This window comes from Pleurodeles waltl, chromosome 6, assembly GCF_031143425.1.
Source record: "Pleurodeles waltl isolate 20211129_DDA chromosome 6, aPleWal1.hap1.20221129, whole genome shotgun sequence".
Taxonomy (NCBI): domain Eukaryota; kingdom Metazoa; phylum Chordata; class Amphibia; order Caudata; family Salamandridae; genus Pleurodeles; species Pleurodeles waltl.
This window is the reverse complement of record NC_090445.1, coordinates 429,214,376-429,229,050: the sequence shown is the minus strand read 5'-3', so window position 1 is coordinate 429,229,050 and position 14,675 is coordinate 429,214,376. Positions and strand designations below refer to the sequence as shown.

Below are 14,675 nucleotides of genomic sequence, written 5' to 3'. Positions count from 1 at the left end.
CCTGAAAAAAGGATTGAATCAGTATTAATTTGCATTTGAAATAAACTCTAGAACACTATTGGCTCTAATGAGTCACTGCACCACTCCATCTAAACCTTATGTCATCATTTGGCACTGTAGCCCCTATTTATTGGTCTGAAGACTAAATGATCCAGACATGGTCCACAGCTGGATAAAAACTACCTTAAAAACAGACTGTCCAATTAATTCATTACTTCTGTTCTGCTCTAAAGTCACCCTCTCTCCTTGAGTGTATACCTGTCCTCATTTTCTGATCTTCTCAACACCTTCAACAATAATCACCACATCACCTCTGGTCTGAATGATGTACACTTGTTTACCAGTCACAAGAAGGTTAGAATGCAAAGCCTCATTGATTGTTCACCAAGCAGTCAATAGGACAGGACCAACATTTGTACAATATATCCTCGGACTGAACATTAGAGAAACCTCTGGTCCAGAATACTGTAATTGTTGCCACCCATTCTCAGTTATGACATGCAAGCCCTGAAACATGCTTTTAAAGAGAAGAGAATACGAGCTATTAATAGTGATATTGAATTTAAAAAGGCAATAAAGACCTGACTGTTGACAAAAACATTCTCCGATAGCAAGCAATGCTCATTTGTACGTGCAGCCCACATACCTATCCCTCACATCCCTTTTTCATTCTACTTTATGTGAATGTAGTAATACTTGCCACTGCAAAGTCTGGAGCACATTGTCAAGCCCTCAGGAGTAACACCAATAAATACTACTTACAGGTCATAGTTCAAGCACTTTCTGGCCACAGCAAACATTGTAGCTACTTTTTCGACCAATCAGTCAGTGCTTTGAGCATTCAGGGAGCTGGAAAGTGCTATAATAATGCTATAATCCAGCTCAATAACATCCAATCCAATAACATCCATTTGCTGCAGATTTATAATGAATTGTCTGCTGTCTCTAAATTCCAGCATCAAGGAGGGAGCTGATTAAGCCATGCCAACCATGGTTATGCAGATAATCTGCTAATGAGGACTCATCCCCTTTTCTGCTCAGGATTGCATTAATTCTCCTTTCACTTTAGCTGTCCTACTACACTAGCAGAAAGATTTCTTCATATTCTAGAAGTCAGAAGACTCCTGAAATTTTAGGTGTAACTAAAGATTGGAGAAAGTGTGGTCAGCTCTGCGAATTAATGTTCAAGCTGGATGCGATTTCTTAACACGAAGCAATCGTGGTCCAGGTGGATGATTTCTGGTATTCTATGATTAAAGGTTTGCAAATAAAACCCAAACCATACGTGAGAGGATGTACTGTTATGGCAAGAGCTGCCGACTTTAAAACTGGGGGACCAGGTTTGAGTCTCTGTGTCTGCTCAACATCCTGTCGTTCTGGAAAAATCAGTTAATTTCCCCCTCACTCAAAAATGAATGTGACCCTGTGTAATGTACCTGATGCTCATGTAAAACACTCCAATAACTTTGAGTCGCGAATGTACTATATAAAGTTGCAAAAATTTGTTTAGAGGCATAGCAGCAGCAAATGGTTGGTTAAGAATTGTGTTTGTTAGAAATAATTGCAAGGCTGCTAGATGGGGATGTAGTCACTTTTTCACAAAGCACTCTTGTCGTGCACAGACCTCAAGTCTAGCAGTTCTGAAGAACGTATTTGGGTAGTAACTGTACGTTCCTCTTTATTTATTTTTTTTACATCTTTTTTGGTCTTCTATTTGCTCTTCTGTTTTACTGTATATGATTATCATTGTAGAACCTACGATACAAAAGCAAAAGTTCTTTGCTTGTAATTCGAGTTCTGCATTATATGAATCTTCATTGAGCCAGCCCACACTTCTCTCTGGCATCTGCAGTTAAGTGGCAAGACACCATTCAGTAAGCTGTAGAACAACTTCAAGGCGGTTCTTTGGGAAATGTGGGCAATATTTCACAAAGTGTACTGTATAGTCGGAGATGGACTATGTGATCCATAGAGGAGGTAACTCCATCATCCTCGAAAATAGTTAGGAGGTCTAGCTTGCCATTAATGAAGAGGTCACCCAGAATGCGCATGTGGTGTGTAAAGAGTGCGTTTTGCACAAGCGTTTCCTGTGTCATGGGAAGCCATAGGTTATCACTGACAGGGATATCTGGTGAGTAGAGGTCAACACCTAAATATCCACAAAGTATAGATCATGCCCAACATGTCATCGATAGGGTGTACATGTTCCGAGCTTCACAGGGTAATCCCTTAGCAACCAGGGAGGACAAGGGAAGGTGGTCTGCCTGATGTCTTTCCAGTTGTAGATAAAGGAGTCTGGCATCAAGGTGGTACCAGTAGTAGGAAAGGTGGCATTGTGCCACCAGGTAGTAGAGGCGGAAGTCTGATACATCAAAGCCTCCCTTGGAGTAGGGGAGAATGAGTGTCTCCCATTTTATTCTGGGTCAGCGACCCACCCATATTAGGCATGTAAGGAGGGTGCATAGCATGGAGAAGAAGGAGGTGTTTAATGTGATCAGAATATTGATAAACAGAGAAAGTGGAGGAGTACCACCATTTTAATAATAGCAATGCATCCTGCAACGGATAGTAGGAGCCGGACCCATCTGTCAATTTGGGTGGGGAGGGTGTCGATTGCATGCCTGCAGTTGCAACAAACCACTTCATCTCTCTGTGAAGAAAAATGCCTAGGTATTTAGAGGAGTCGTCACACCACTTTAGAGGGCTATGAAGGCTCTCTATCAAGCTACATTCTCCTTCCCCCGATTGGTTTTATTCCGGTGTCTTATACATCAAGATTGTGTTGATGCTGCAATGTAGTTTTGTGAAGTTTTTTTCTGTTAATTTAGTAAAAAGCATTTTTTTAAAAACAGCTGCAGACATGCTATTGAGATTTCACTTGGAAAATGGCAAAACCTTTTAGTCAGACACTGTTTTGTCTAGTGCAAATATTTTGTAATCCCCGCACACTCATGGGAACATTCTATAACTCTAATGAGGATTCTTTCACTCAGCACCATGATTACAGGAAACATCACCTTAACTGTCCATTGCAGGTTCTTCTTATACTGGTTGCCCTCCTAGATGAGTTATTCTTTGCGATGATTTAGTTCTTCAGGTTCAGCAAATAGTAGTGTTCTTGAAGCTTGAGCCTTACCAGTGCTGTTGCCTCCCATTAGGCGTGTAGTAAATGAGCTGGATCTCAATTGATCTGGTTGGCCCATTCGTTTATTCTTTCTCACTCTCTGAATCACATATTTCGGGTGATTAACAACATAGCAGCCAGGCAAACTAAAATAGAACACTTTGCAAGAATGCTGTCAGATGCAGAAAAATAGAGGCAGGGCATGAGGGGCACATACGTTTTCTCTTACACAGGAAAGAGTTACTCTTCCAAGAATTGTAGAGAGAGAAATATTTCTGGTACATACTTGGATAGGTCTTTGCTATGCAGCCACTTGAACACCAGAAATTGTTGGTCAGTGTGAATATAAGCAAAATATGTCTTGTATGGGAATGTTAAGATGTTTTACTCTCCGCACACATTTCCCTCCTAGTAGATCTGCTTTGGACATTCCTTTTGAATTGATAATTAAAACTTTGCATGATGTGTGGAGGCATCAGGGATCATTTAACTTGTCAATGTTTGAGGTGGGAAAGAAGCTATGGCCGTTTTAAGTTACATATTGTAGTGGAGCTTTCCATCAGATAGAGGGCCTTCTTTCCTTCAGGGTTGCTTCATTTAATCCTTTCACTTATCTAGCGTCTCTTCTTCTGCAGATGCACAAAGATCGTCGACAAGAATGGAGATTTGAGCATCTTCAAGGTCAAGGATCGGGATGAAATGGTAACCAAAGTAATTGAGCCCATGGCATGTGATGGGTTAAGGACCATTTGCCTGGCATTTAGAGACTTCCCTGCTGGATCTGTACCTGACTGGGACACCGAGAATGAGATCTTGACAGACCTATCCTGCATTGCAGTGGTTGGGATAGAGGATCCTGTCCGACTAGAGGTATCACTTCACAACAAGCCATATTGTTAAACCCGTGCTTGTTTACACTGTTGTTTGAGCCAAATCTTTCCCTCTCTACTTCAGTTATATTCACTCTCTCCATATACACTCTGTCATCCACTGTTTCCACATGATTCTGTTACTTATCATCCTCCCCTTATTCTCTTAAATGGTTACTGTTTTTTTCTCTTACCAACTCCCTTTTTCCTCTCACTTTCTGCCATACCTACTCTTTTGTGTAACCTGCTTCACATGTCCTGAGTATGAACCTTCATGGATCTTGCTTCCAGGTTCCTGATGCTATTGTGAAGTGTCAGCGTGCTGGTATAACTGTACGAATGGTGACTGGTGACAACATTAACACCGCCCGTGCCATTGCAACGAAGTGTGGAATTCTGCTACCAGGGGAGGACTTTCTCTGTCTTGAGGGCAAGGAATTTAACAGACTAATCCGAAACGAAAAGGGGGAGGTAAGATTCCAATGTCTTTTGGGGACACATAATCTGAGAATCTGAAGTGCTTTCTGAATTGTAGTGCAGAGTAACCATTAGAGAAAGGCATACAGACTGCCAAAATGTGTTCTTTCTTCAGGAGTGGCATTACCTTTGTAACACAAATCAACAAGTATTGATAATTGCTCTGTGTGGCTTGAAGCAGGGGAGCGGTCTTGGGGAAAAGCTATGTTACGTTTCTGTCCCTTATCTCTATCGCTTGCTTTGATTTTAATGTACAGGATTGCTGTTTCTCTTACTACGTTCTTTTGAGTACAATGTGTGTATACTTTACAAGATCTCATATGTGCCCTTTAGTTCACAAAGAAGCAAGAATTTTAATATGGAAAGGCTGCTGAAAGTTAACCGATTATATTTAAGTGTGGAGAGTGTAGGGGTATGGATTGAAGTCAAGAATCACTTGAATGTGCTTAGTTCTCTTGTTTGCACTTAGACTATTTTTATCCCTACATTGCTACACTACGTATTCCCCTTCTGCCTCCTATGCCCAGTTTGAGCTAGCCCACTTATTATACACCTGCCCCACGCAAACCCTTCTGCATTCTCTCTACTAGTCTACAGTCACACGGGCCCTCTTCTTCCCCATTTTCCGCTGCCTGTACGCCCCCTTCTCTGCCACACAGTTTAGTATTGCATTTGAGCTTATCACCAATTCTCATTGTGTTTTCATTGTTTACAGGTGGAGCAGGAAAAGCTGGATAAGGTATGGCCTAGACTACGCGTACTGGCCCGCTCTTCACCCACAGATAAGCATACTCTTGTTAAAGGTAAGAAACTCCTCATGATGGCCACTTCAGCATCTTCTCACTAAGTTGTAACACAGATGTAGTCAGCCTTTCATCCTTCAGCTTAATGAAATATTGTAGGAGCTCAGAGAACAGCCAGGAAATTCGAATGTCCCGATAAAAGTACAGGAGAAAAGCAATGAACAAATGACATGCTTTAAGCCACCTTGCTTAACCGTACTTAGTGATCAAATTCCATGATTGTAAAACAAAGGTGAAAACCAAAAAATGCCAGCCAAGCGAGGCTTATTATAAGAAGAAGATTCTCTAAAACACTGCTGTTATTAGCTGAGAAGTATGGTATAACTAGCATTGGCATAGCCAGTAGGTGTCGCCTTTGGGACCTTATAAGTAATTAGCTATGCAGCACCTTAAACCTTTATCAGAAATAAACTCTGTTTGGGAATTCTTTCAAACACTTGGCATTAGACTGTAGTGATCAGAATATCCCTTAGAGGGCACCACGATAAAAATAGCATTTGGAAGAAACAGGGTTACGTAACCATATAGTCAGCCCCAGCGGGGATAACCACATGAAAAGAGAATGGCAGAGAACATTGCAGTGCAGCCATATATTCAGCCCCTAGAGGGCATAGCGCATTGCACATTTTCAGGCCTAGCAGTCCTGCTAGAATATTATTACAAACAATGCCCTTAGAACACAAACTACTCCCAGCTCTAAAACTAAGCTCCGGACATGAGTGCTTAAAAAGACATTGAATGGTGGGAGCGGTTATGATATTGGGGTCCCTCCCCCCCCCCAAACTAGTCTGGGGACCCAGAGGATGAGTTGGACAGAAAGAGCACACCATGCTGAACTTTTTGGGGATGGTCCCATTGTCCTAGTACCACCACAGGCTGAGTTATGGGCAAAAATATGTTGTAAAAGGAATGCTCCACAAAGCATTATCGGGCAAGTTTCTCTGAGTGCAGTGAATATTGTAGTATCGGCTCTCCCGCTGTGCTGGGGAGAGCCTCGTTGAGGGTTTCCCCTGTGTTTTTTCTATTTAAAAGGTGCCAGATTGGATATTTTTCAACTGTTAAACCCAGGAAAAATTCAGTAATGGGGCTGCAAATTTAACTGGTTCTCATATAAAGCGCTTCAATCTTCTGGTTGAGTTTGTGCTATATAAATAAATAAAAAAGAATCCCCCTCGAGCTTGCAGCCATTGTTGGGTGCAGACACTGCAAAGAAACCAGAGGAAGAAACAACATGCTGCCATGAGCGCGAAGCAGAAAGGCACAAGAAAAAAGTAGTGGGCAGACACTAAGGCATATGGTCGATCGTGCAATAATCCATGTAACAGGCGATAACAAAACAGCCTTAAGGCAGGTCAAACTAAAGCATTTACCTAACAAACCAAAGGAATTTTGAAAGGCAGGCCAAGGAACGAATGAAAGTTATGGGCATGGTGAAAGCCCACAAAAGTAGATTACAGCATGTCAAGAGAGAGCGCATGCGCGCTGCCTAGTCTTGACCTACAAAGTGCTGCTTGTTTTTCGGGTCAGGACCAGTTCCTTGTTTTGGGGGACTATTTGTACAGGGGCTAAGGAGTTTCCCTTTGATATGGTTATCAGAAAAATGTTGTTTTATTTCTTGCTTCTTTCTGACCCTGCAGCACTTCTGAGGGGTTTGAGGGAGAAAAGCCAAACATGTATGTAAATTTCAGTGGGTTTTAAGGTACTTAGGGCCATATGTACAAACACATTTTCCCATAGATACAGAATGGATAAAACCCTTTGGTACATCTAGCCCAAAGTTTCTAAATTAACCATTTTGTCTATTTTGCAGGAATCATTGACAGCACTGTGGGAGAGACTCGGCAGGTCGTAGCTGTGACGGGAGATGGTACCAATGATGGGCCAGCCCTGAAGAAGGCAGATGTCGGTTTTGCTATGGTATGGCTCTCTTAAGTCATCCTCTGCAATGGAGCTTATTATCAACTCTTTAAAAGTCCACATTTTGCAGGTCTGCTGTGATATTGTCAGCATCTTTTAATGATAAAGGCCCAGGTGATAGTGCTCTGCAATAAGGTGACATTTTTACTGCACCCAATAAACACCAATAGTCCAAAGTGTGTTCTCTAATGGGTGTGGTAAATAACTCATTTTTATAGTTTTCTTCCTAAAATGGAGATTTAGATGCAGAATTTGGGGTTTCTGTACCACATTTTGCATGTCTCTGATTTACTGAGCATTTTCCCACTGACCTATTTCATCAGGTTTGATGTCCCGAAATTTACCAGGGAAAAATTGAATGTTGCAAACATTACACACATCTCAAAAGTCTAATCGCCCTGCAAACAGGGGTCTGCACAGGGACCAGAATTTAACAGTGTTACTGAAAATCAGTGCTATCTTTGTAATATGCAGTATTGCAGCTGGGTAACAAAGAATAGTGGGGATGTTTTTCACCAAGGACTTCTAAATCACATCAAATAGACAATGAAAGGAAAGCTTGAGTTTCCTGTGCTGTGACTCAGAACTCCTATGTGAAAACCATCCCCATTATTCACTTTCTGCAACTCTAACAATTGTGTTTTATGTAAGGCCTTCAAAATCATTAGTCCCTGCTTTTAGCTTGTTTAAAGTTTCAAATGTTGAAATAAAAAAATTCCCAACACCATGTGTGCCACCTCCTTCTGCCAACCCTCCTGAATCTGTGCTCTCTGAGCAGAGGCGCTCTGCACTGACAACTCTCAGACAGCCCTCTCAGAGGAGCTTGGCATGCCTTAATGATGTAGCAGCAGAAGGAGACAATTTTTTGTTTTGTATTTTCTTCTTGGTGTTTAGATTCAGCTTGTCCAATTGGAGAAGTTGAAGTGAGACGTTCTAAAGATCGGTCATTGTCATTCCTGTAGACAAGTTGTCCTTCAATTATATTTTGGGCAGATTTACTTCTCATTTAGCGAATATTGTATGGTAATTTCTAGTTTACCCATCTCTTTGAAACCACAGCTAGCATAGGACATGGCTTTACCTAACAGTCTTAAGAAGTTTGTGTTTTATTATAAAACCTACATTTCCTGTTATTCTACTAACATCATTTAGGTTAGTAAACTCTTTCCATCTCAGATTCATATTTATGTGCACAAGAGGACTTTCTGCCTTTCTACAGCAATTTTGGTTAAGTTTTTAATGTTTGTAATGGTTTAGAACAGCTCTTTCCAACCGTTTTGGGACCACAACCCAATTTTAAGAACCATACACTTTTGCAACCCACCTATCTTTAATGGACATGAGGTGGGCCATTTTGTAATGTAACTAAAGCATTGTGTGATAGTGCACTGCCATTTACAGATGGGCACATATTACAGGCAGCACATTTTACATTTAAATTGCCACTACATTTGCACAGACATACAGTTTTACTGATAAAACTATCTTGCACACAAATGATAATGTGTGGAAATTGGGATTCAGTGAATATTTATCATTTGTGCATCACCAAGTAAAGTGCCTTGATTTTTGTTATCCTATTTCGATCACACTTCAGAATTACAACAAATGTTTCATTTTTGCTTTCGCTTTCCTGACTGCTCAATGTGTACAGGTAATTTACAGACATTTACATTTACTGCATGTTGCAAAAGAATCACATCCTACGGCCTTTCTTTTCACACTGCCTGTACCCCAGGAAGACTTCCATAATTCACTTTAATTTTCTTTATGTGACTGGAAAGTGAGAGTAGTTTGTAAACGCTAATCTCCATGTTAAAACGATAAGCAGTAATTTCTCAGCAGACACAGCCTGACATTTGACTGCTATCTTTGAAGCACAGCAAATATGACAAGATAAATATAGAATTTAAAGACATCTTTATTTATTGCTTAGACATTTGTGACCCACCCGAAACCGCCTTGAGACTCAGTTTGGGAAATGCTGGTTTAGAGAATAGATTTAATTTCAACTGTTGGTTTCCTAAGAGCTCTTTTCTGTTCTGTGACATTTTTCCAGTCAGTATGACCATTTGCTCATGACCTTTCATTTATTTTTCATGCTAGAGCATTTGTAGTCAATTTGTTTGTTTTTAAATATTATAAAGCTTTTATTTTTTTTCAGAAGCAATGCGTACCAGAAATACTTTACAGCTTATGTAGAATTTTGTCCCATAGGGGTTCAACTCATAACAACTAAGCATATCTTTAAATGTCACAATATAATGTAGTTTGTCATGATTGGACCCCCTTAAAAGTAATAGTTGGCATTCTCCATCAACGTGTGTCACAAGATCACATTTATGAATGAACAATGTATGCAGTTAAAATTAATTTCTATAATAGTTCATCTATTTGCAAGGTAGATATTCAGTATATATTAAAAATATGTATTAGGACAGAATGTCTAGGAGCGAACGAACACCAAATATTTTCCTACATCGTAGCAAATCGTTGTGGCATAAAATACCAGATTGTGAAATCAGTTGTTTGGATAATAATAAGTGAAATAGACGAAATGTAAGAGAATGGAAAGAGACCAGGCTAATCTAAAATAAGCAGTGACATACCAAGATCACTATGTAATAAAACATTAATTATAACATCCACATTTCTTGACTAACCTCACATGTCAAGGTTCAAAGAACAATATTTGCCGAGATCAGCACACTGGCTCATCAAGAATGAATGCAGGTATAACACATCATCGTGGGACCTAAATCTCTTCAAACATAGTGCCAGCCGTGGTCAATGTATTATTATGAGTGTCAAAAATGAGTATTAAAAGTTTACTAGATGGGGAGCTAGAAATCAGGAAAAGCAGGAAGGAGATAAGACTCACAATCATTTATTTCTAAGCTCCTAGGGTGTGGACATCTATCCTAATCAACATTTGTTGAATCTGTCCCTTCTCCACTTAGTTATGCGGTTCCCTTTTTTTGATAATAAGACTCCATGTTAAGGAAAGCAGCACCATCAAACGCAGGAGACTGAGTACAACCACGTCACTTGGTAACTGTCAGCTTAACTCATGGCTCTGGTGGCTTTGGTGTGAGCACCTCTGAATGCGGTACCTCCACAGGCTCCAGTTCTAATGCCTTAGAAGTCTTTGAAGTCTGCAGTGATGCCGTCTTTTGTTCAGAGCCTCTCTCAGTGCAAATGTAGTTCCCATCTTCTGAGCCAACTACGTTGTCACTTTCCAAGCCTTCTGGCAAAGAAGATAAATGCATGCTTTTGATGACAAACCCTTAGCAGAACACTTTCCTCTTGCTCAGAAATTTGCCTGCAACATCAGGGCTCATACAGTGCCTGAAAAAGAGTATGGCCACAAATGAGATGATGGCTTGGAGCCTAGTCATTGTTTCTCTGACTGGCAGAGTTCAAGAATTTCCTTGAAAATCCAACCACCATGATGCTATAAATGCTTCAGCATTGAGCAGCTCTTACTAGGGTCATTGTTTTATAGAAAAAATATAAGTATATATTTACTTATGTATGACACTGATCCTGCTTGTATACCACAAAAAAACGGCAAGGCCTGTGCGCTGACAATGCTGGAGACTGTGCTATATCACAATGTATAACCTTGCAGAGTCTCCCACAGAACAGCGCTTCGAACGGGAGGGTGTCTGATGCCAAAGAGAGCAGATTTCAGTACAAAACCTGCTGTTTCTGACAACAGACAACTTATCTGTGCAGGGCAGCAGGGGCTGTGGGGGGCAGCAGTGGAAGTGGCATATGCAAAATGCCAAAAAAAGAGGAGAAATGTAGGAGAGGAGTGCAGTGGAGGATGGGGGCGTCAGTGCATTCCACGGGTCTGCAGAGTTTGCAGGGAGCACACTGAAAGGAGTGAGAGCAAGCTGTAGGCTAATCATACAGGAGGGTGCTCTGTGCATTTCAAATTCAAGTTGCAGAGGAAGTTAACACCTCTGCTGCCAGTTAGTCTGTTGCTCATCCTCCCTTTACTGGCTCAGTGACAGCACAGAGCCAGTAAAGAGAGGGTCAACTCTAAGGGTTTTTTAAAAAACTTTTTTTACAGGCACTTTTCTAAAAATCGTGAATTTTTACAAAAGTGCAGATTTTGCTATTTTTTTTATTTTTTTGCAAATCGCGATATCCTGGTTGGGGGGGGGGGCAGCGGTCTGCTTTTGGAAACTGTCATATACTTGGAATAAGCGAAACCCTCTTTGGTCCAAGCAATCTACAGTAAAATAACCAGAAGCATTAGACTTACTTAACAGACAAGTCCCACCAGAAAGTCTGGCAGTCCAAGCGTCTTCCTCGTAACTGAGCATTAAAGTGTTTCCAATTTTACCTCCAGATAGTGGGCTGGAGTCAGCATATACTCAGTGCATACTGTGGCCTTATCCATTGGCACAGGGGTCATGTGATGTCTCCTTGCCTATATGTTTCCACTAGCTTCTCAGTCAGTCAACCCTCATGGATGTACCTTTCCAATGGAATGGTCCTGGGATTGACTGTAACTCCTCTCTGGAATGCTTCACTCTCTCGTTCTAGCATACCTATCAATTGAGTTCCTCCGACAGCACAGGAAATATTGGATAGAGACTTCTAGATGCAGATTTCTTACCTTAGAATTTTCCCCCAGGCGTCAAACTGTATCCGGAGATTTTTCTTTAAGCAGTACCCTTGTGTGCCTTCAGGTGGCATCTGTCTGACATCTGGGTAGTATGTAGGCACCACTCTAGTGCGCTGACGTCAGTCCTTTTCTTTCCACACCATCCTACATGCAGATTCGGAGAGGAGCTGCCCTCAGTCATTTTTTGACTGACTTTGACCGCTTTATCAAGTTTGTTTTTTTTACCCGTTTTTGGTGCGGCGAGGTTGCCACAAAAGACCGGTTTCAAGTTGTGTGATTCCTGCCACTGCATGATGTTGGTGACGGATCCGCACTTCATGTGCTTGTGGTGTCTGAAGCACAACCACAACCCGAAGTCGTGCTCCGAGTGCCGGGCCATGAACCCGAAGGCCTTGAGGGAGCAGTCCCTAAAGCTCATGGTGGCCTGGCACTTGTCTCCGCGTCTCTCCCAGTCTTGATTGAGAGGAAGATCATGAGACCACGCCAGGAGCCATCACAACTCTTCTTCATTCCACTCAAACTCCTTGGGACATTCGGGTCACAAGAAGAAAAAGTCGCAGAAGAACAAACATTTTTCAACTTCGTCCTGTCGCTTGGACAATGTGACGTTTACTCTTTAGGTCTCCATCTTCAGAGACTGTTTCTGGGTCAACTACACTCCTCCCCAAGTCTCCAGGAGCTGGAGTCACCCCTGCCCAACTCATAGATTTCTATGAGGCCATACACCTCATATTTGGGCAGACTGACCCCCCACTCCGCTGCCCCGTGAAGCCTTTGGGCCCAGTGGGGCCAGAGGGGACCCCCTCGGGTTCCGCGCTGGTGGCTTTGGCCCCGGCTCCAGAGGGTCCTTCGGGATCTGTTGTCAAATCGATGCCAATGCCTGTCGTGCCAACGTGACCTTCCGTGGCAAAGACGTCAACGCTTCCGACATCGGTCGTGCCCACGATCGACGTCGAACCCATACTTCTATCCAACTCTGACCCATAGGTGGACCGATGTCGCTCAACGTCAGTTCAGTCTTCGACGGGGCCTACATTCCTCAGGTTGGATCCTGATCCTTATTTTTATGGGTACTGGGAAAGTGCGGGGGGGTCGCAGGACCCTTTAAAATTTCAGCTGGAAGACCCTGAAATGGACTGGGCACAGGAATTGGGCGAAGCTTGTGGTCTGGATACCTCTCCTGATAGACATGCTTTTTCTCTCTATCATGGCTACAGAGGAGGGGGCCTCGTATTCTATGGTGGTGAGAAGGGCGGCAGAGGTCCTCGGCCTTGAGCTACCTTCTGTGGCAGTCAGGACTATCCTCCTCACCGAGGTGCTTCAGTCTGGGGCTTCCACCTCGAAATCCCTCTTACCTTTTTATGAAGCCCTCACTGATGTTTTCTGAGTCTCTTGTCCAGACCCAGCACAGTGGCCTCTATGAACAGGACAAATGTCTGCCGCCATTGCCCAGCGCCAAACACCCCTAAATTCCTTACCCAGCACCCTAGGCCTGAGAGTCTTGTCATCTAGGCTTCTTCTTCATCTGGCGCCTTCCCATCCGCACCCCCAGATAGGGAATCAAAGAGATTGGATCAACTTGGGAATAAAATGTTCTCCTCCTCCAGTCTGGCATTGCGTATGTCAACACCGCATGGCTTTAGGGACGCTATTCCCATATCCTATGGGATACGTTGCGCAGGTGCTGCTGCAGGCCCGAAGGAGGCCTGAGCAGTTTTCTTCCAGACTGTTGCTGTTGAGAGGGATGCAGCCAAGTTCGATACACGTAGTTGGCTGGACACGACCTACTCACTGGGCATCGGTTGCGTCGATGGTGGCCTTACGGCGCCACGCCTGATTGAGAACATCTGGCTTTTTGGGGGATGTCCAACAATCACTCATCGACATGCCCTTCAATGGCACCCATCTGTTCGGAGACAAAGCGAACTCAGTGCTCGAGCGCTTTAAGGAGTCCCGGGCTATGGCTCGGTGCCTTGGCCTCGCAGCTGCTCCTTGTCTCCCACACTCCGCTTTTCTCCCCTTTCGGGGCTACGGAAGAGGCACCCAACTGTGTCCATTCCCCTCCAGCCACCCTGCCGCACATGTTGAACATCCTCTGCATGGCTGTGGCCACAGGATCCCACATGCTCGTGGATCAGGGAGCCTGTGATCTGCCCAGTCCATCACCGCCCCTGCTGTAGCCTCCAAAACTTTCTAGGCCGCCGCATTATCCTGGACCAGTTGGTGGCTGGATCTGCCATCACCCGCCGCACAGGGAATCCATCACGAGGGACAGGTGGGTTTTGCAAATAATACCAAGGGGCTACTCCCTCCCCTTTGAGACTACCCCTTGGGCCATGCCACCATCCTACGATCTGATGACCGAGGATCACCTGGCACTTCTCCGCAAGGAAGTTACAGCTCTGTTGACCAAGGGAGCTATAGAGAGGGTCTTTGTCTCAGAAGTAGGTCGTGGTTATTATTCCCGCTGCTTTCTGGTGCCTAAAAAGGACAAGGGCCTCCATCCTATCCTAGACCTCCAGTCCCTCAGTCTCTTTCCCAGGAAGAAGTTCAAAATGCTCACTGTGGCTCAGGTCCTATCTTCCCTGGAGACTGGATGGTAGTGTTCGACTTTCAGGACGCCTACTTTCACATTCCCGGCCTGCCTGCCCACCCACAAACGTTACTTGCGGTTCATGGTAGGTAATGAGCATTTTCAGTTCACCGTGCACCCCTTTGGCCTTACCAGCATCTACTGAGTATTCACGAAAGTGATGCCGGTGGTCACAGCTCATCTGCACTGGCTAAGGGTTTTAGTCTTTCCCTACCTCGAAGACTGGCTGTTGAAGGCAGGCTTGCCCAGGCTA

General features: G+C 43.4%; 1 protein-coding gene across 6 annotated transcripts in view; it reads left to right on the top strand.

The window, feature by feature from the left end:
* Nucleotides 1–14,675, top strand: part of ATP2B4 (ATPase plasma membrane Ca2+ transporting 4) — a 588,558-nt gene that overhangs the window by 452,586 nt on the left and 121,297 nt on the right. For all 6 annotated transcript variants that reach the window (XM_069238449.1, XM_069238447.1, XM_069238453.1 and 3 more), the window contains 4 exons: nt 3,760–3,994; nt 4,285–4,464; nt 5,186–5,273; nt 7,084–7,190. In XM_069238449.1, the coding sequence (XP_069094550.1) occupies nt 3,760–3,994; nt 4,285–4,464; nt 5,186–5,273; nt 7,084–7,190 (610 nt within the window). The remainder of the gene's footprint in view (nt 1–3,759; nt 3,995–4,284; nt 4,465–5,185; nt 5,274–7,083; nt 7,191–14,675) is intronic.